The sequence below is a fragment of the Staurois parvus genome, unplaced genomic scaffold (assembly GCF_062004578.1).
Source record: "Staurois parvus isolate SC_StPar_1 unplaced genomic scaffold, SC_StPar_1.0 ptg000402l, whole genome shotgun sequence".
Lineage (NCBI taxonomy): Eukaryota > Metazoa > Chordata > Amphibia > Anura > Ranidae > Staurois > Staurois parvus.
Window position 1 is genome coordinate 5132071 of NW_028318198.1, and position 22544 is coordinate 5154614.

A 22544-nucleotide genomic window follows, 5' to 3' on the forward strand; every position below is an offset into this window, starting at 1 on the left:
GCCACTGCCAGGTCTGCAGCACTCAGAAACTCCTCCTGCTTATGTGTTCCTGCAGACAAACTGGGAAAGAGCTGGGTCATGTGACAGCTGTATATCGCCTAGGCTCCTGTGATGCCACACACACAGACTTAATGCATTTTTTTTGCTTTGCCATTACTTAAAGAACATTTGGACTCTACTTGTACATACACTGACTCAAAAGTTTACAGATCACCATATAACAAAAGATCCAGGTTTCTTCCTCCTCCGCCATAATGATTTCCCCCTCAAATCCTACGAAAACTATGTTGTAATTCCCCTGGTCAATGTGACCCACTCCTGCATTCAAGCCTTGTGGAAATTTCCCTCACTGCACACTATACGACAATGGTTCAGCTGAAATGAAGATATTAATCATATGGAGGAAATAACTAGCCCTCTGAAGGGGACAACATTTTGCACTACATGGTTTTACTGGTTGGAGTTCTTCCCTATTAAAGAATATAAACAAATACTAGCAGGCTCATTTCCTACTCCCCCTAGGAACCCACAGCTGTTCCCTATCCACTATTTTCTTTATCTCCTGACCCTGGCTGTACATGACCTTGGTGCAACCTCATCTGGTGCGTCCTTCCTTCTGTTCTTTCCCCTTCTCTTTTAACCCAGTCCAAACTGATAACCTGACTGTTATAGGCCATTATTTATCACCCATGCTTAGTTACTCTTTGTTCCCATGAGATATTGCTGTATTATTTCTATACTATGCCATGAATTTCTATGTTCTGTGACTTATCACAATGCCTTTAACCACTTGCCTACCAGGCACTTATACCCCCTTATTTACCAGGCCAATTTTCAGCTTTCAGCGCTGCCACACTTTGATTGACATTTGCGCGGTCATGCAACATTGTACCCATATGAAATTTTGATCATTTTTTTCTCACAAATAGAGCTTTCTTTTGGTGGTATTTAATCGCCACTGGGCGCTTTACTTTTTGCTCTATAAATAAAAAAAGTGCAAAAAATTAGAAAAAAAAAAGTTTCTTTGTTTCTATTATAAAATTTTTTAAACAGGTATTTTTTCTCCTTCACTGATGTGCGTTGATGAGGCAGCACTGATGGGCACTGATAGGCGGCACTGATGTGCACTGATAGGCAGCACTAAAGGGCACTGATAGGCATTACTAATGAGGTGGCACGGATATGCGGCACTGATAGACAGCACTAATGAGGTGTCACGGATAGGCGGCACTAATAGGCGGCACTGATAGGTGACACTGATGATGGGTACTGATAGACGGCACTGACTGGCATCACTGCTGGGCACTGACTGGCGGCACTGACTGGCACAACCCCTGGGCACTGACTGGTGGCACTGACTGGCAGCACTGCTGGGCTGCACTGGTGGGTGGCACTGGTGGGCAGCACTGGTGGGTGGGCTGCACTGGTGGGTGGCACTGGTGGGCACAGGTGTGTGGGCACAGGTGGGTGGCACTGCTGGGCACAGGTAGGTGGCACTTCTGGGCACAGGTGTGTGACACTGCAGAGTGGCACAGGTGGGTGCACTGCTGGGCACAGGTGGGTGATCTGCTGGGCACAGGTGGGCGGAGCTAGTGGGCGCACTGCTGGGCACAGGTGGGCGGAACTTGCGGGTGGCACTGCTGGGCACCGATCATCAGTGCCCTGATGATCAGTGACGATCCCCGCTCTGACAACTGCCGGTTCTCGGCAGTACTTTCCTCACGATCTGACAGCGTGAGGAAAGTGCAGCCGAGAACCGGCACTTGCATTTCCCTCTGATCATCGTGTCATTGGACACCGCTGATCACGTGGTAAAAGGCCGCTGTGATTGGACTTTTACAACATCACGTGATCAGCTGTGTCCGTAGGACACAGCGATCACGGAGATCGCCGGGTGCGCGCAGGGGAGCGCAGGAGAGCGCGTTCTGGGAGGACGTCATATGACGTCCACTCAGAACTGGCCGGCCGCAGTGCAGCCGTCATTCGGCTATCTGCGGTCGGCAGGTAGTTAAAGACTGAGATTGTGCTCTGCAGTCACTTTTGCAGCAGTTGTTTTTTTATTCTGGGTCACAATTCTACACAACGTTTTTTTGTCTGTTTCGGTCAGTTGACCATGTCATCCAAGCTTATGCTTATCGGACGACCTTTTCCCGGAAACTGTATATACCTTTATAACCTTTGATACTGTAGCGCTCACCCCTGCAGGAGCCACTTCTGTCCTTACTTCAGTGATGAACCATATATATTGGATCCACAGCACACCAGTACACCTTGTGGGAAGTTTTATAGCAGGTTTAATAAGACAGGTAAAACTCTGTAAAAAGACTGCAAATTAACTGAAAAAATAGTTAAATGCACTGAATACACAAACCTTCTAGAATTGGCACAGTAACATCAATAAACACAATATTAATGTATATACATATATAACGGTATAGCTATAGATCAGTATTAACCCCCTGCAACTATAGCAGCAATATGTCCCCAGCTAAACTGACGTCTCTTTAGGCTCAGTCCCAAATACACTTATATACTGTAGGATTGTAGCACTGTGCGAGTCTATGTGTTGCACAGGCCTGTATTAGTGAATCGTTGGAGCGCTCTTAAGGACTGACATGTCACTGGTTAGCAGTTGCTCACCTCATCCAAGAAAAAAAGTCTCCAGGGGTTAACTCCTTGAAGGGATGATGAATGGGGCTCTCTCTTTCTCTCTGACTAGTGTTTTCTGTTGTCAAGTGCCTCACCTGGGATGGTCACACGCCTCCTCTGCAATTTCCAACACTCTGACCTCTCTCTGTGGTGGGAGATGTCGTTGCTGTCGGTAACTGCAATGCTAGTGACTAGTAACAATGATCACAATTGCTGCTGACTTCATTTGCTGTAGATAACCATTGTCCTTAGCAACTGCTGTTGATCTGGAAACAGTGTCAGTGTACTTCAACAGTAGGGGCTGCACACTCCCACATGTCCTCTCCAAAGGCATACGTGGCTCCTCCCTTCCTTCCTGCAAAGCATCCTAGTCCTGTAGTCCTGTGCAGCATAAAGTTACATGAAACTGCAACTCCCACAAACACTCCAGAAGTGTTGAGAGCTGAGCCATTCAAGCCCTTTCTGACAGCATGCAATTTTAAAAGGGAAACAGTTCTTTAAAAGGGAAACAGCAATGGCCCCTCTACTGTATCTCGTGACACAGCAAATAAATTGGCAATTTCAGTCACAGAGGCACCAGTTAAGTGAGCACCAACAATTTGCTCTCTTTGAAGCTCAGTAGCTCTGACATGACTCATCACACAGCAGAAGCAAAAGAATGCTACATCACTTCTGCTTTCAACAAGAAACATCTCACTTTCACACTTGCGAATCATGCCGAGTTTCCAATTTTTTGTCTATCTCCTGAACTTTACTCTTTTACTCCAGGCTTTGTTCGAAAGGTAAATCTTTGTAACAGTTTTGTGGGAAGTTTGGATTTCTTGTTGGATATTCTACAATGTGGTTCTTATATATAGTATAGTGTTGATATTTGCAACCATTGTGAAATTTATTCTTAAATAAAGAATGCATAAAAAAATTGAGGGTGATCTTCAGCAATGGGAGTGGAAATGCGAAAGCATGCAAGGATCAAAGATTCTGACTTAAAGTGGAGCTCCACCCAAAAGGGGAAGTTCCACTTTAAAGACTGGACCCACGCTCCCCATTAAGGATTGGCACCTTTGGGGAGCGGGGGGAGAGTGGGTACCCAAAATGAACAGGTACCCGCTCTCACTTCCATTGCGATTGCCTAGGTGATTGGAAGCTGACGTTGTCCTTCTGCCCTCTCTCCCTGTAGTCTTCTGGGACACGTGACAGGTCCCAGAAGATTACGGGGCCATTCAGGAGGCACAGCACTACTCACGCATGCGCAGTGGGCACCGGGCTGGGAAGCCGCAAGCTGTCACAGCGGGGTGCCCACACTGAAGATGCCGGCGCCTGGAATAAAGGATGTCTGGTGAAACAGGCTGCGGGGAGGACACTGAGGGATCGTGGGACAAGTGAGTGGCTGTTTTTTAAAAGTCAGCAGTTTCAGTTTTTGTAGCTGCTGACTTTTATTTTTCTCCTCTTTAAGAAACATAATTGTTTCCTTGCCAGAATTCTTGCTAAAGTGATACCAGTACATATGTATGGCTCTCCCGAATATTTGAGGCACATATTTTTTCTTTAATTTAACAAAATGACTATACAGGATTGATTATACAACTGTAAACACACATGTAGGCTAATGCAAAAAGCAGCTGTACAGATTGATCAGCAAAAATAAAGAAATGATCTACTGATTTGTCCTACCCACTTGCCATCCGCCCTATAGTAGAAATACTGCTGCAGGGTGGCACAGCTGCGAAAATCACGTATATATACGTGATTTGCATTTCTGGGTAGGGGGTGGACATGACGCCCTACCCCCGCCGCTATTGTCTGATGGGGATGTCAACCACCGAGTCCCTGCCAGCCAGGACTGATCATTGGCAGGGCTGAAAGGGGAGAGATCTGTGTGTAAACAACACAGATCTCTCTCCTGTCAGCATGGACATGCTGCTTTGTATCTCTCTGCACAGCAGCATGTCTCCCAAGTAGAACACCCACAGCACACTGTTATCCCTTTGATTGCCGCAGATGTTAACCCCTTCCTGCCCAGTGTCATTAGTACAGTGTCAGTGTTTTTTATTAGCACTGATCACTGTATTAGTGTCACTGGGGATGTCAGTGGCAGTTAGTCAGTTCCCCTCAGTGTCAGAATGCCCACCGCAGTCTCGCAGTTCCGCTATAAGTCACTGATCATTACTACTATAGAAAAAAAAAATTCTAGTATATATACCACCATTTGTAGATGCTATAACTTTCACGTAAACCAATTAATTTACATTTATTGGGATTTATTTAGCAAAGACATGTAGCAGAATACAGTGAAGGAAATAAGTATGAGTTTGGAATCTGATTGTTTGATTGCTCCTGTGGACAGGTATCTTTTATACAGGTAACAAAATGAGATTAGCAGCACTCCCTTTAAGAGACTGCTTCTAATCTTAGCTTGTTACCGGTATGAAAGACACCTGGTAGCCAGAAATCCTGCTGAACGCTAGGGGATCAAATACTTATTTCCCTCATGAACATGCAAATCAGTGCATAATTTGTCAGACATGAATTTCTTTTGAATTTTTTGTTGCTATTCTGTCTCTCAGGGTTACAATACACCTACCATTCGATTTTTAGACTGATCATTTCTTTGTGAGTGGGAAAACATTCAAAATCAGCAGGGGATCAAATACTTATTTCCTTCACTGTACATTTTGGCCTAAATTTATGAGGAAATTTGATTTTTTAAATGTTTTAATGTTTTATAGCAAAAAGTAAAAAATATTGTTTTTTTTTTTTTCAAAATTGTGGGTCTTTTTTTGTTTATAGCGCAAAAAATAAAAACTGCAGAGGTGATCAAATACCACCAAAAGAAAGCTGTATTAGTGGCGGAAAAATTACATAAATATCATTTATGTACAGTGTTACATGACCGTGCAATTGTAAGCTAAAGTAACGCAGCACCATATTGCAAATGGCCTGGTCAGGAGGGGGGGGGGGGTAAATCCTCTGGAGGGCAAGTGGTTAAAAAATTTACAGCAGAGTGTTCTACTACATGAACCAAATGAAATGCAAAATATCTGATAATGTGATATACAGTATAATGTGATATATATGAGTATATAAAACAGGCTGCACTATGGCCAAATAATACAGTCTCATGGGCGGACTGACCATTGGGGAACTTGGGCACCACCCGAGGGCCCGGGGTCAGTAGGGGGCCCCATGAGATGTCCTTGGTACCTTTCATAGGTTTTTTTGGGTGTGGTTTGAGTGTGGACGAGGACACAGGGGCCCCATGATCCCCTATTGCCCAGGGACCCCATGAGTTGTCAGTCCGCCCCTGTACAGTCTATATAAAAGTGGTGATAGTGCAAGATCCTCTATAAATTACCAAAAAACAGTACCTCATTGAGTTTTTGTCTTATAATTTTTAATTCCAGTCCTTACAAGATGGCTCTTGGCTTCATGCTGGCTCATCCTTATGGCTTTACACGTATCATGTCCAGCTTCAGATGGTCAAGGAACTGGGTGAATGGCAAAGTAAGATACACTACCTTTCACACAATAGATGAGGACTGCAATTATTATCATGTGATATCAATTAAAACAGTATAAAACATTTTCAAATTTTCACTTTGCTGACAGGATGAAAATGACTGGATTGGACCTCCAAGTTACTCTGATGGCTCTACCAAGCCAGTTACTATCAATGCAGACACCACCTGTGGCAATGACTGGGTTTGTGAGCACAGATGGCGCCAGATTAAGTGAGTATTGTGTCATTACCTCAAATTGAAGCTAAATGAAGAATATCCTTTTTCTGGCTACTATGTATCATAACCATGACGTTTGGGCCCAACAAACAAACTATATCAATGTTTAATAAGATATTGCTTGTCAATTATTAAAAAAACAGATCGATCTGTATATATTATACCAATATTATTGCTTATAGCGGAACTTCAGGTGCAAACTCTGGACAGGTGTGGTGGACTGTAAATAGCAGTTGGACTGTAAATAGAAGGGATCCTTGTCATTGTCCACATCTCCTTTCCCCTTGTTAATTTACAGAATGTCTTGGAATGTGTGAACCGAAAACAAGATATTCTGTGAATAGACAAGGGGAGAGGAGGGGCAGATACATAGTAGGATCACTTCCGTGTATGAGAGACTGAAGTAGAGTGAACACTCTATACAAATGTATAAATTAACTGTGAAAACAAAACCCCTTTTATTTACAGTCTAATACACCTACCCAGAGGTAAGTTTTTTTGCAGTTAAGAATTTATAAATGTGTTTGTGTCTGGAGTTCTGATTTAAAAAGAACCAGCTGCTTTGCTCTACATTCTTTGAAATTTTACAAAATTGTCTACCAATTGCACTGAAAGAAATCAATAAATATCTAGTTTGATTTCCACATTTTTTTCTGTGTCCTTATACTTTTTATTTATTTATTACTCTGTCCAGGTGTTTACATCTGAGAAATTAAGAAAAATCAAATGGGAGCAAAATTTTTTAGACTATTTTCTCTCCAGATTGAATGTTATTATTTATATAAAATGGAGTGAATCTCAAAAATACCACATAATGGGCACTAGGTGGAACAGAAAATGATTGCAAATACATACTTATTAGTTTTAACACCATCTAGTGGCCACAATGCAGTATTTTCCTGATTCACTCTGTTCATTGTGAATAAAAAAATTTGACCTGGAGAGAAAATCGCCTAAAAACATTTGATTTTGCTCCCATTCATACAAAAAGAATGAACACGCAGTTTCACGGGATGAATAGCTCTGCAATTTTTTTTATAAATATACCCCTTAAAATGTTTCACTAGGCAAAACTTTTTTTTTAAGATAGATTGGGGAAGGGATAAACCTTCTGTCACATTTTTTAAATTACCCCATTGGGGAGATTCACAATTCTTTTCATATCATACCATAGTGACTGAGAAATAAAGTGATGGAAAATCCAAAACTCAAAAAAAAAGTACAATCAAGATGCCATTGTATTATGACAGTGGGACTCTCCTGCTGTCAGAATGCACTGAGCTATGGGCCGCTGATTGACAAACGTTTTACAACATTCTTATTCGACAGAAGTTGATCGTTACATCGACTTCTGTTGAGGGGGAACAGCCATACATGGATTGACATTTGGCAGATCCCTGCTGAAATGGCCAAATTTCAAACCATCTATGGCCAGTTTAAGATGATAATTTCCCATACTTTGGGAAGTTTTTACAAATTTTTTGCTGCTTCTCTGGGAAATGTTTGGCAGAAAGGATCAACATTTCAGTGATACCCTTTATTGGCTAACTAAAGTGGAACTACTATAGTCAGAAAATTATATCCTGACAGATCAGTTCAGGCTGGCAAGTATAGCTATTAAACATTAAAGAAAAGGGCCTATCCTGTTTAAAATTCATTAAGGCACTGTCTGGCCCTGCTCTGCATATGCTCATTTGCTCTCTTTTCTCAGCGCTGTGCCTAAAATCAGAACCACTAGAGGGTGATCATCTTTAACATTTACTGTTGTCATGGGGGGAAGAAAGCAAAAGGAATGACATAGACTGTGCTGAAAGAACACAGATTAGGGAGGGAGAAAAGAAAAGAAGGAGAGGTGACAGGGCAAACTCTACTCAGACACAAGGGCAAACTTATAAAGATAGTCTCTTACTGTATTTTATCTCTCTGATATTCTCTCCTTTCTCCCTTGGCAACCTAAGAACTTCAACACTGTAAAGCTTCTATCAGCCTTCCTCTCTAACTGAGCAAAGAGATACAATCAAGGCTAGAAATGTACATGTATTATATACAGAAAGTGAAATATAGTTTTTGAGACCAATGAGATGGTGAGAGTTTCCACTAAGGAAGTAACTGCTATGGTCTTCAATAAAATGGCAGCCTCCGGAAAAATCAAACAGGAGCAATGCTGGAGGCAATTTAAAGCACACACTAATTTTGGTAGCATAATTATTAATGTGGAATGCATGTTCTTTTGTTAAAGAACATTAATTGCTATCAAACTGTTATGGGTAAAGTTCCACTTTAAGTTTTTAGAATTGCAAGCTCTGGGGATAACTTAAATCCCTCTGACAGGCTTTATAATTTTCTGGAAAAAATATACACAGAGTCAAAAGGAGGATGTCGTTATTCAGTTGGGTAGTTTCATTAGATAGTTCTTTAGCATCAGTAAAGTGCAGTACATTGTAGCCATAGTACATTTTAGTTCCGTGTTAGCCATCAATAAATACAGAAAGTTTAAAATGTCATGTTTCATGCACCAGACTGTCTGTAATGTGAACTCAAGCTATATGCAGACCTCTGGGATAGGTGTATAGACAGTGAACCAAATAACAGAGCAGGGGTAATCATTTTGAAAAAACCTGAATCATAACTGAAACTATTGCCATGGTACCAAAGAAGAAACGTGACTTTTACTGAAATTTATAGAAAATCATAGTTTACTGAGAAGAGGATTTCTGATAACATCAAATTACAAAATTGCTATTGATTTAATTTTATGCCTTATGCATTGCATTTATGTGGATTTCCATTGTGTTCTCTGGTTTACCTCCAACAGCCAAAAAGTATACTGGTGGATTATAATTATTATACAGGATTTATATAGCGCCAACAGTGTGCGTAGCACTTTACAATATAAGGGAGACAGTACAATTACAATACTTTCAGTACAGAAAGAATGTGAGGGCCCTGCTTGTGGAGCTTACAATCTAAAGGAAGGGGGAGGTGATACAAAAGGTGATAACTGAGGGGGATGATCTAGTGGAGGTGATTCAAGTACAGTTCTTAGGTGGAGTTGGGGTAGGCTTCCCTGAACAAGTGTGTTTTCAAAGATTGCCTAAAGGCAGACAGGGTGGGGGCTGACCGGACATGTTGTGGTAGGATGGGAGAGGCTCTGGAGAAGTCCTGGAGGTGAGCGTGGGAGGAGGTTGATGAGGGAGCTAGGGAGGAGGATATCATGGGAGGAGTGGAGTGGTCGATTTGAGCAGTATCTGTGGATGAGGTTGGCGATGTAGTATTTTGAATTTTATACGTTGGGTTATTGGAAGTCAGTGAAGGGATTGGCAGAGAGGGGCAGCAGTCGCTGATCAGCTTGTAAGGTGTATGAGTCTAGCAGCAGCATTTATAATAGATTGAAGGGGGGATAGCCTGTGTAACGGTAGACCAGTGAGGAGGGAGTTGCAGTAATCAAGGCGGGATATAACCAAGGCGTGGATAAGTTGTTTTGTGGTGTCATTGGTCATGAAGGGGCAAATTTTGGAAATGTTCCGGAGGTTGAGGCGGCAGGATTTAGCCATTGAGTGGATGTGTGGCCCAAACGAGAGGTCAGAGTCTAGGATTACGCCTAACACCCTGGCATGAGGGGAAGGACCAATGGTTGTGCTGTTGATCTTAATGGTAAAGTCATGATTGGGGGATTGGGGAGGAGGAAATATTACAAGCTCAGTTTTTGAAAGATTGAGTTTAAGGTAGTGATGTGACATCCATGCTGATATGTCGCTTAGTAGATTTGTGATACATGAGGAGATTGAGGGGGTGAGCTGGGGAGTGGAGAGATAGATCTGGGTGTCATCAGCATAGAGGTGGTATTGGAAACCATGGGAGGTTATCAGTTGGCCCAGGGAGGAGGTATAGAGAGAGAAAAGGAAAGGCCCAAGAACAGAACTTTGGGGTACCCCAACAGAACGAGGAAGCAGAGCGGAGGAGGAATAGTTGTATGTGACACTGAAAGTGCGCTGAGAAAGGTAAGAGGAGAACCAGGAGAGAGCAGAGTCACTGAGGCCGATAAAGTGGAGTTTACTGAGGAGGAGCGGGTGATCGACTTTGTCAAAGGCAGCGGAAAGGTTAAGGAGTATGAGTATGGAGTAATGGCCGTTGGTTTTAGCAGTTAGTAGGTTGTTAGTGAGTTTTAGTAGGGCAGTTTATGTGGAATGTTGTGGGTGGAAGCCAGACTGTCGGGGATCAAGAAGGTTGTTGTCGGTGAGGTAGCAGTTCATACGGTTGTGAACAAGGCGCTCGAGAAGCTTGGAGGCAAACGGGAGCAGGGAGATGAATCTTAGGTTATTCAAACAGGTGGGGTCCAGCGAGGGTTTTTTGAGGATGGGGGTAACCAGTGCATGTTTGAGTGGGGAAGGAAAGGTGCCCATGGAAAGTGAGAGGTTGAAGATGTGGATTAGAGAGTTTAGGATAGAGCAGGAAGGAGGCTGCAACAGTCGTGAGGGGACAGGATCCAGGGGACAGGTGTAAAAGTGGGCCTTGGAAAGGAGTTCAGTAACTTCCTTGGTGGTAAGAGTCAAAGGAGGAGAGTGTAGAGTTTGGTGTTGGGCCTGGTATGTTGGTTAGAGGAGGAAGCTTGATACTGGAGATCTCGTCACGAATTGTGTCGATCTTCTTCTTGAAGTGACTGGCAATCTCCTGTGCAGTAAGTAAGTTGGTGGGTGGAGGCAGTGGGGGGTGGAGTAAGGAATTAAGGGTAGAGAAGAGTTGACGAGGATTGGATGAGAGGGTCTTGATGAGAGTGTTATAGTAGGTTTGCTTAGCAGCGTGGAGGCTGGAGTTGTATTTAAGAAGAGCGGATTTATAGAGGGTAAGGTCTTTCAGGGATTTAGTTTTACGCCATACTCGCTCAAGAGTGCGGCTGCGTCTCTTGAGACTTCTGGTGTCATCAGTTTGCCAGGGTTGTGACAGGCGAGACCTGGTTCTGCGTGTAGAAAGAGGAGCAACAGCGTCCAGGGAGGATGATAGATAGTTGTTGTAGGCAGATGTGGCCAGCTCTGGGCAGGACAGGGGTGAAATTTCATCATAGATGCGCTCAGTAGTGGAGTGGAGAAGGCCAGGGCTGAGGTGATGGAGGTTTCTACAGGTAACGGTTTGCTGGTTGGAGGCATGAGAGGTAGGAGGCAGGGAGAGTGTGAAGCTGATAAAGTTGTGATCAGAGAGATGAAAAGGGGTGTTAAAAAGGCTACAGGGAGTGCATAGGTGGGTGAATACATTGTCAAGGGTATTGCCATAGGAGTGGGTGGTGGATTGTTACCATTGTGTTAGGTGTTAACTGTATTTCACCCAACCTGGTCATTTTGTACATATGTACAGTGCAAGGACAACGTCATCCAGTGCCCAGGGCAAAGATGCCAAAATACACCCCTCCTGTGCCCTCCCTTCCCGTTCATGATGTGCAAGCTTAATTGATCCTATGCCCAGTAGTCACTCATTTGTGAAAATCACTGTGGAGCTCTTGATCTGTCAGCCAGGTTTTGCTTTGACCTGGAAGTGCACAATTTTAACACTAGGCACATGCTTCTGTTAATGTTTCTGTATATTTTAAATGTTTTCTATTTACAACAATTTGTGAAGGTAGATTTACACTAGGTGCAGTAGGACTGGGTTGGACGACTATTGCTGTGCAGTCCCACCACAAGTCTATGTAAAATGCCTTGCCTCCTATCTGGCAGATTCACATCACTATGTTGTGGTGGTGTACGATGAAAAAAAGTACTGCATTCACTACTTTTTTCAGCACAGTGCGAGGCAATCTACTACCTTGCATATTGCTGCATCCAGTAGAACTTAATAAAATGCCATTGTGTGACATTTCAATAAAGTAAAAAAAAAGTGAACAGTGTGATTAGCTGCAATTGGCACATTGCCACTGCTGTTATCCCACTGCACACCAACCTCTGCGTTCAAATGCAGCCCCTGAATGTACCCTGAAGGTCATTATTTTATGTTTCTATTTTTATTATAACATTTTTTTACATTTATGAATGAATTTTTGCTTGTTAGCAAATCCCTTTGAAGATCTGATCTCTGAAGAGACTTCAGTGGTCAGTCATCATTGTTCTCAAATCAGCTTTACACATTCATATTAAATGGCTTTGTTTACCTTTAAACCCATTCATACATAATCAACTGGGCTGAAGGTATTCAAAGCCATTTTTAGAAGCTGATGTCAGATCTGTGCAGCACTTGGGACAGTGCACTGAAAGATCAGGATTTTTCAGGGTTTACTTACCAACCCCACCTGCAATTTCTGCTGCCAGTGTTGGAAGGAGGTAAGCAGAAGAAATATGAGGGTGGTGGGGGTGGTAAACAAAACCAGCAGAGTCCAAGCTGTCAGTGCACCTGTATGCTAAAGCCATTAGCTGTGTTTACAGGATACAGGAACACTGCACTGACAGGAAGGAGGAGCTTGAGGGAGAGAGATGACAGACCCACCTCCTCCCCGCTCTCTCCTCCACTCCTGCCTCTCTCCTTCTGCCCTGGCTCTCCTGGACACTTCTGCACTCAGCTGCAGGCTGTGTTCTCTCTCCCCCTCCTCCTTCCTACTAGTGCAGCTCCTACATTCCTGTGGGCATTACTGTTGGCTTGTTAATACAGGAGTGCTGCACTGGCAGGAAGGAGAAGGGCTCAGAGAAGTAGTAATGCCGCTGTCACTACTCCTATCAGCCTTGTAGCAGAAGGAAGCTGCCTTCATCATCTTTACAGTAAATCACTGTGCCCAGGGCAGCCACCATTCCCTTTTCCCTGTCCTGTGTATGTGTGTAAGACTGCCTTTCGCAGGCTGAGCTGTGAATGCCGACTACTACTATGAAGTGATAGGCTAGTGTGAGACTTGCTAACTATAGCACCTTCTATTGATACCTTAATGGTGCTTTTAGCCAACATGTTCTCTCAGAGGACAAAGGTTTGCTAAGACATGTTAGGATTCAGTGTGTATGTCAGACTTTCCTAGACTATCAGGACCTTAATGTATAACTAAAGACACAACTGCTGTCTTTTTTAGTTTTGGAGAGAGTGGAGAGGAAATAGAGCAACTACCAAGTTTTTGTTGCTGCCTACATCCCTTTTAAGATGTTTCACCGAGAATGGAATCAAATCCCATATTTTGGGTTGTCCCCAGAACTGTAATCAAGGGAAAATATTACAGTGGGGACAAAGGATCTGATGCCCCCGATGACAACCAGGAAATCCCTCACTTTGGAGGGATTCCCTCTCACTTCCTCTTTTAGCTATGGGACAAAAAGTGAAAGGAAATCTTCCCTATGGGCAATGTGGCAGAAAAAAAAACACTGTCAGGGGTCATAACCCTTCTATACTCTTGCCTTAAATTCTACTTTAACATTTTTTACAATTTCAGCAAATTAAAGTCCTAATAGTAATGCTCTTTCCTTGTTAGGAACATGGCCATATTCCGTAATGTGGTAGATGGACAGCCCTTCTCTAACTGGTGGGATAATGGAAATAATCAGGTGGCCTTCGGTCGTGGAAACAGAGGCTTCATTGTCTTTAATAACGATGACTGGTAAGTGATATGATTGCTGTTTTGTGCATATGATTACTTGTTTGGTGATTTGATTCTACAGATTAGAAGAGTAGTTATATAAACAAGAATAATATGAATAACAATGTCTCCTGCACACAAGTGTATGTATCAGGATGGTCTCACGGATAGACCAAGCCTTGCTGCTCTTGTACATGACCGGGGTAGTCCAGACCAAACTGTAAAAAGACAAAGCAAGAGCGCACCGGCCTAGCGCATTATCCTAAAAAGATTTATTGTAGTATAGATAAAAACATACTCACAAACATGTGATGACAATTCGCATAACAAATGACAGCCACTTGGTACAATGACCGATGGGGGTCAATGGACCCTGACGTTTAGATGAGAGACATCCCAGGGCCAAATTTTGATTGATGCATTTTGAGGGCAACCCTCTTCCTCAGAGCCATCTAGACGTCAGGATCCATTGGCCACCATCGGTCATTGTACAAAGTGGCTGTCATCTGTTATGAGGATTGTCATCACATGTTTGTGAGTATGTTTTTATCTATACTACAAGAAATCTTTTTAGGATAATGTGCTAGGCCGGTGCGCTCTTACGTTGTCTTTTTTCAGTGATATAAACAACCCAGTGTAAACATAGGTGGCCTCTTGAGATTATAAAAAAAAGCCATCCTGATGGGAGTTTATACAGCATATGCTAGTTTATCTTATCGCTAGGAAGAGCAATAGCATATGATGGGGTGACTTAAAATATTTGGAAACACAATGCATTAAAAGGCCATTGTAATACAACAAATAAAATAAATAGGTCAAAACACATTTATTTTTCTAAACATATTTTTATACCTTTTAAAAAATTTTATTTGGCTGTCGTGTGACTGCACAACCTCATCACAACCTTTTTGACCACGGGGCACGTGTCTGTTTAGTAGTGGATGGGTTTATTTACACACACACACTAAAACACACAAACACACACACAGTGGGGAAGTTCCCCAACTATTGAATATGTCACACATAACAGGCAGATGGGGGGCTGGGTTATGTCACACAGCAGGATAGCAGGTATACTGGACTACATGATGCACAGGGTGAGCTGGCTTAAATCATGCACTGCATGGAAGTAACTTGTTCCAGAACCAGCTGCAATTTTGAGAGCTGTATGTGTGATTTAAACCCATTATGTAACCCCACTCTCTAATGTAAAACCGCTCATCCACCAGCCTAATCCAACCCATGGTCTGCCCACTGTGATGTAAACCACAGACAGGAAACTTGCCCATTGTGTATGTGTAAATAACACCACTCCCTACTAAAACAACAAAAGCTGGGGGAGGGGGCGTGGCCACACAGCTGACCACAGGCAACCACATTGTGTGTCAGTATGGCAAACTGTAACTTACAGAAGTGACCCCAGGCACACTAATTGACTGCAGCAGTATGGATCTACTTCTGTGCTTGTTTTGGTCTGTTTGAAAAAGGAACCCAGATGAAATGGCAGAATGAATCATTTTTTTTAATCCTTTCCCACCCCAATGTCCCTTTAAACAGTTCAGAATGCCTGGGGACCAAAAAGTTCAGCGATCATGTAACCAATCACAGTGGTCACAAGTTTGGGAGCTGATCCCACGGACTACTAATCTTTAGCCTGGAATAAGAGCTGTCTTTGACAGCTCAGTCTTTCTGCTGGCAAACATACTCTCAGTACATAAACATTGACCACCCAGTGACACATATTTGTGTGTGGATATTAAAGCCTACAGTTTTCCTGCCACACATATGTGTTGGGAGGTTGTAAAGCGATTAAAGTGATAGAATAGATTTTTATATGCTGTACATATATGTATAAATGCAAAGGTGTACTGAGTTTTAATTATTTTGGGGGTAACATACACTTTAAGGTCATAACATACTTGTAATTTGACTTGCAGGTACATGGATGTTACTCTGTACACTGGTCTTCCTTCTGGTACCTATTGTGATGTCATCTCAGGCCAAAAGGAAGGTTCTAGATGCACCGGTAGACAGATCTCTGTGGACTACAATGGCAATGCTCGCTTCCAGATCAGCAATAATGATGAAGACGCCTTTGCTGCCATCCATGTTGATGCCAGACTGTAAGATACTACAAAAATGAATTTTCCAACAACAACTATTCCACATACAGAGAAGTGATCTCCTTGTTATGGAGAAAGCTGTGCTCATATTTGAGTACATGTAGTACATTTTTTTTACATAATAGGGATTCAATGTATAATGAATAGAATGTTTAGTTACTCTACCTGCATTGGCTCTAATCCTGTCAATATTTACAATGAATAAAGGAACATCAAGTGAACTACCTTATCTCTGTGTGTGTGTCCTAATTGCTCGAACAAAGGATTGCCCAAATTAATTATATTCTACCATATGGATGGGCATCAAAGTGTTCCACTAAACCAGTCTAATTCTCTTTTAAAGCATACAACGTAGATATACATTACTTATAACGATATTCAGGGAATGAGACCTATATTATTATTATTATTGGTGATGCAATTATAATTATTAACAAGTTGCATATTTCCTCTGATATTCAGTGCTTCGTTGACTAAACAGGAGCAATCAGAAACAGCCTGGAGGCTGTAAAGAAATATTCTTAATTTCCAAACCCAAAAGGCTTTTAAATTGTGGTTTCTATCTGAATTCTAACAAGGAAACTCATTCATATGCTGTACCAAAGAAACTAATAGTTCTAACATACCGATAAGTGTTGGTTTTGATAAGAATGTGGGTACAGCTGCCACCTGAGTTTTCTGATACTATTGAAATCCTGGGACACAAAATCAAAAACAATTAAAAATTGAAAATAATAGACAACTTTATTCAGCTGTAGCTGCACGCTGAAAATAGAAGAAAAGGCTAAAGAAACAGAGCTCAATACACTGTTCAACAAATTTTTATTTTTTGCCAGTTTTGGAAACAAAAGGATCCATTTCTTAATGAATTTCACATTCTGAGTTCAAATATAACAATGGAATTTGTCAATTGGCTCTAGTTTTTCTGTAAACGGAAAGTTTTCTACTATAGGCGTAATGACTACAATAATTATATAGATAGATGTCTTTCCACAAATATAAAGCAAGTGATATTGACTACATAACAAAGCCTAAATGGCATAATATATTGCATAGGATTACCAAGAAAAATTATAGCCATAAGCTAAGTTGAATCATTTTAATACTTAGGATTCTCACTAGTTTTGTCTTCAGTTTGTGTCGGTTTTGCTTCTCTTGGCTTTTCTCTTGTATTCGAGGAAAGGGCTATCTCTTACAACTGCACGTGACTACACGCTTCAGGTTCTTCCTCACTTGACTCAACCACGAAGGATTCTGGTGCTTTAGGAATTGGTAGCCCCTCTCCATGAGGAACTGGACGTATTGCCGATGGAATATTTGGATAGTGCACAGATAACTTTTTCTTCTTATTTAGCCCTTTTACAATTGGAGGCACCATACAAAAGTAACAATTACTAACATGATCTGTTGGCTCTCTCCAAATCATTGGCACAGCGAAAGGCATAGATGCCTTTTTTCCATTCAACCATTGCTCCAGTGCCGTCCCACAAGAATTGCAGCATATATGTGGTGCCCAGCTCTTGTCCTGGTCTCCTATCTTGCAGCCAAAATACAAGTTGTAGGCTTTCTTAATCATTCCTGTTATCCTCCTTTTTTGTGAGATAAAAGTTATTTCACCGCAGATATAGCAGAAATTATCTGCTTTATTCACACAAGTTCGAGGCATTACTGAGTAGCCTATATAAGCATAAAACGAAATGTAAAGACGCTGTCGAACTACAATCAGCTACAGATACTGCAGCTTTTATGCAGTGAAGTGATGCAATTAAAGGCTAATATTGCATCATCTCAGTATACATGCAATTTTCTATTGGTCACCAGTATCAATTGCGCAATATGCAGCTGAAGTTGCATCATAATTTTGAATGGCTTACGTCATTAGATGGGTGAATATATCATGGAAACTAGAACCAATCAACATTTTTTAGGGTCATTTTCGTTTTCAGCACCCCAAAATTATGTAAGATTAGCTAATTTTATGCCCAAAACTTTTTACCTGTTGAACAGTGTAATCAGCAAATATTGTATAAAGGTTCACCTTCCCTGATTTAGCTATCTGCAGTAAAGGTGCAAAACTTGTCCACTGGTGAGCTCTGGGAGAATCTGCATTGAGGCTCTGGACAGCTACACAGTAACAAATTCCTCTTCAAAATAGCAAATCAGTTACCAATGTACTGCCTGTTTAAGTTATTAGCATGGGTTCACGCTGCCACATGCGATTTACAAATTGCACATGAAGTCGCACCTAATGTATTTCTATGGCACTGTCTTAATAGATGCGATTTGAAGTGGTGCAATTTGAAAAGTAGTTCATGCATTACTATTTCATGATTTAATGTAAACGCCACTTGAAATCACACCTGTGTCTATATTAGCAGGACTTTGACCCATTTATAAGTTTTATTTTAACCCTTTCCAAGTGATTCCAAGGGACACTATGCACAGTGACATGACTGCAAACCTGATCCCTACACAGCCTGAGCATCCCTGATGCTTCCTGTAACATGGACAGCCCCTCCCCACAACATCTACACAGCCACATATAGCCACATGTCACATGGTCAGCAGTCAGTTGTGTGAAAAGTATGTGAGGAGGACAAGATGGCTCCCAAGAGTAAAAGGGTTGTGCTCTCTAATGAAGATATAATCTTCATGATATGGGAGAGCCCAGCACTGTACGACTCTTCTAAAGCTGAACATAAGGACTGCAGTAAAAGAGATGCAACATGGCATGAGGTTGCTACCATGTACTACCAGCAGGGTGGATAAAAATCAATGATTTTTTTTAAAAAAATCAAAAAAATCAGATTTTTTTTATTTAAATCGGATTTTTTGGATTTAAATCAGATTTTTTTTAAATAAAATGCTTTTTGAGGAAAATATATTACCATTCAAAGGTTATTCCATCATGAAATAAAGATTAGTTTTTTAATTATGTAGAATAAGGCTGTATATGTTTAATTTTTTTGGTAAATAAATTCCATTAATCCATTCACAATGTCATGCTCTTCCAGAGGTTTTTGTAAGATTATTAGGCAGTTTCTCTGCCTACAAGATATTATCACAGATGCTTGGTTTACTTTTGCAGTTCTCAAAACTGAATTTGACTCAGCGGAGATCACATGCCTCTTCTTCACAGCAAAAATGTTATAACATGAACAGAGTTAAGAAAAAGACCTTAATCCTAACTTCTACAAACCTATGAATACAGAATCAACCCCTTCAGTGCTAAGTTTCAAGAAGTTCAGTGAATAGAATAGAAACAATATTTGTCTGATTGTTTGGAGTGGAACAGATCTGCACAAGAAGAAAGTGAAACTAAGTGTGAGGAGGAAGGGGCTGACAGTCTAAGTTATTATTATTATATTATTATTATACAGTATTTATAAAGCGCCAATAGTTCGCTCAGCGCTGTACATTACAAAGGGGGACAGAACATGTGACAGAACAATACCAATACAATGCAAAACATGAGGGGATCAAGTTTCTTAATATATATATATTTTGTTTAGCCAAATTAGTTAACAAACATGGATGTTTGTTTAAGCAAATAACATATGCTGGAATGTTATTGTTTCAGTTGAATAAATCTATTTAAATTGTTATTATTAAGGTAATGATTATTTTTCTCCTTCCTAAGTACAACAGAAAAGTTGTCCAAATACGAATGATTAACCTATTAAACTGGGGATAAAAAAAACTAATATGAAAAGTTGTTATTCTAAAAAATCTTCATCTACTTGCATATTAAAGTTATACCAGCAAGAATTAGTCTTTATGTAGAAAACTAGGATTTAAATCAAGCCTTACTGACTAGTGTTTTAAATCGTGATTTAAATCGTGATTTAAATCAGTTTGATTTAAATCAAATCCACCCTGACTACCAGCATTGGAATCAGTTGCCTGAAGATGAGCAGTCTAAAAAAAGTAAGTTCTCTGCTATTTAATTTATGATTGTAGCTGTACCTGCAATATTTTATCAGAGAAATTACTTCACTGCAGGATGCAGGATCATTACAGGATATTGATATTGAGCAATGCAAAGGTCTTCACTTGAATACATGAAAATACACATCCAAAATACACATTAGGACGGGCTCCCCTGGGTGAATTATCAGTACTATTGTGGTTGTGCAATGATCTTCACTGACTGTGCACCTAATCCTAAACCTAACCCTTAACCCTAACCTGAACCTAACCCTAACCCCAAACTTCTTAGCTGATGAACTTTAACCTTTTAGCAGATGAACTTTGACCTCTTAGTGGATGACGTTTTGCCTCCCGGTTGTCCTTTTCAGGATAGTTTTGGTTAATCCTTGAGATACACTATCCAACACACAGAAGGGATAGTTAGGGTTAAGACTCAAGAAACACTATCCAAGACCCAGAAGTGGGTTAGGGTACAGATGAGGGATAGAGTAAAAACTATCACAAAGATCAGATCAGACATGTTGTACAGACATGATATTCACACACAATGCAATTATGTTTTAATCAAATGTTTTGTTTTTTCTAACAAAACCAAAAAATGGCCACAGAAAACAATGGCAATGTATATTGCAGAAAAGCATTCATATTCAATATGTGTATGGGACATTTTTTTTGGATACATAAAAAACAACATAAAAACCAATTATACAATTGCTTCAAGCTGCCAGGAAAGCTAGCCAGTGGAAGATATACAGAAAGACGGTCACGATCATGCGCACCACTGAATGTAACAAATTAGCTCCTTCAAGTTGATTCATTTGAGAGTCATCATAAAGGTGGTCATCACACTGTCGAACATAGTTGTGTAGGACACATGCTGCTTTCACAGCACATACAGCATTCTCTAGTTTCAAATTTATTGGTGAATGAAACAATTAGTACTTATTAGCTAGAATTCTGAAAATGCACTCCACTACCCTATGTGCCCTGGTAAGGTGGTAATTGAACACCCTCTTCTCTAAATTAAGATTTTGATTGGAGTAAGACCTTAGCAGGTGTTCACCCAATGCAAATGCTTCATCTGCCATAAAAACAAAGTGTAGAAAAGAAGCATCAGTTCCTGATAGGGGACAGTTCTCAGGAAGGTCAAGTCCATTGTCACATAGCATTTGACCAAATGAACAGCTGCTCCCATATAACCAAATGTCTACATAGGTAAAACAATCATTTGCATCAGCCACTGCTAAAAGCACAAAGAAACATTTCTTATAACTGAAGAATTTACTTCCACTAGCAAATGACTGGATGATCTGTATGTGCTTCCCCTTAATAGCTCCCACACAATTAGGGAAATTGCAGCACTCCCAGAAAACTTTGGCTATATTGGCCCAATTTTTCTGGGTTTCTTCAGCACATTCCATAGCACTCTGCAGGTGCCATGGATAATATACAGGAGCTTGCAATTGATCTACCAATCATGAATTCATAATGCAGACTTGCCAATTAATGACCTGTGGCCAAGTACCTGAAAAGAAAAAAATAATACATGTCATATTGCCTTTATATTTTGCAGTGGCAGATTTGCCACTGAAGATGGAGGAAGCCTAAAGGATGAGTATAGCAGGTACCATCAGAAACTCAGAGAGGTCAAGAGTGGTGCCAAGGCACCCATAATAGTACCCTATGCCCAAGCCTGTGTGATGGAGTTTTTGAAGCCCATATTGGAACGGAGAAAGTAAGCTATCATCAATCATATTTGACGTCTTTTATATGACCAAGCAATAATGCTATACTCAATAAATTATTTATATTTCAGAACACAGGCCAGCTGGGCAGACAGCAGAGAGAACACAGTAGAGGAAGAGGAGGAGGAGGAAGAGGGGATGTAGGACAAATATGCGGTGGATAATTTTTTCCCAGAGGACCCATTAAGAGGAAAATTAGAGACGTAGCCGAAGGATGGCCCCAGTTGTGAAGGAGCTTGCAGAACCCTGCCCTATCCCAGTTCCAGTGGCTTCAAGAAGGTCCACAAGGGGGCGGGGTAGGGGTGCCAAACCCAGAAAAAATTAATATAAATAAGGTGGTGTCAGACATGTCATGTAAAATGGATGAAAATAAGGATGAGGATGTAACCTTCGCCACTGTCCTTCTTGGAATGTGCAGGAAGGTTAAACCAGAGAAAAGGTTTGCTTTAAGTATGGTTCTCATGTCCACAGCTCAGTTCTTTGTGGACAAAGAGCCACATACCCTCCTCACAGGGTATGCAAATGATCACCTCTCAATATCAATCTTACCATCAATACCCCCCCAAGTAACACTTTTTTACCACCATGGCCACAGCCATACTGCGATGAATATGGCAACATAGGACCGACTTCACAGGTTTTACCCTATATATTCCCCAATTCCCTCCACCCTTGGTCCCCCAAACACTCAAGAAATACCTCCAACAACTCAGCCTGAAGGTGGGCCTTTTGCTCCACAATATTATCAACCACAGGTAAGCTACCCAGGACCTTCAGCTGGGCTCCCTTGCCCTTCCTCCACTCCCAGCTCCTCTTCCATGGGGCC

The 22544-nt window shown here is 41.3% G+C and overlaps 1 protein-coding gene across 1 annotated transcript in view; it reads left to right on the forward strand.

Moving 5' to 3' along the window:
• The window catches only part of LOC149455146 (pancreatic alpha-amylase-like), a 36464-nt gene extending 20192 nt beyond the window's left edge, over positions 1–16272 (forward strand). The window contains exons 7-10 of the mRNA XM_089686607.1: positions 6051–6150; positions 6256–6377; positions 13816–13941; positions 15858–16272. Of these exons, the coding sequence (XP_089542733.1) occupies positions 6051–6150; positions 6256–6377; positions 13816–13941; positions 15858–16047 (538 nt within the window). The 3' untranslated portion in view covers positions 16048–16272. The remainder of the gene's footprint in view (positions 1–6050; positions 6151–6255; positions 6378–13815; positions 13942–15857) is intronic.
• The last annotated feature ends 6272 nt before the right edge of the window (positions 16273–22544 follow it).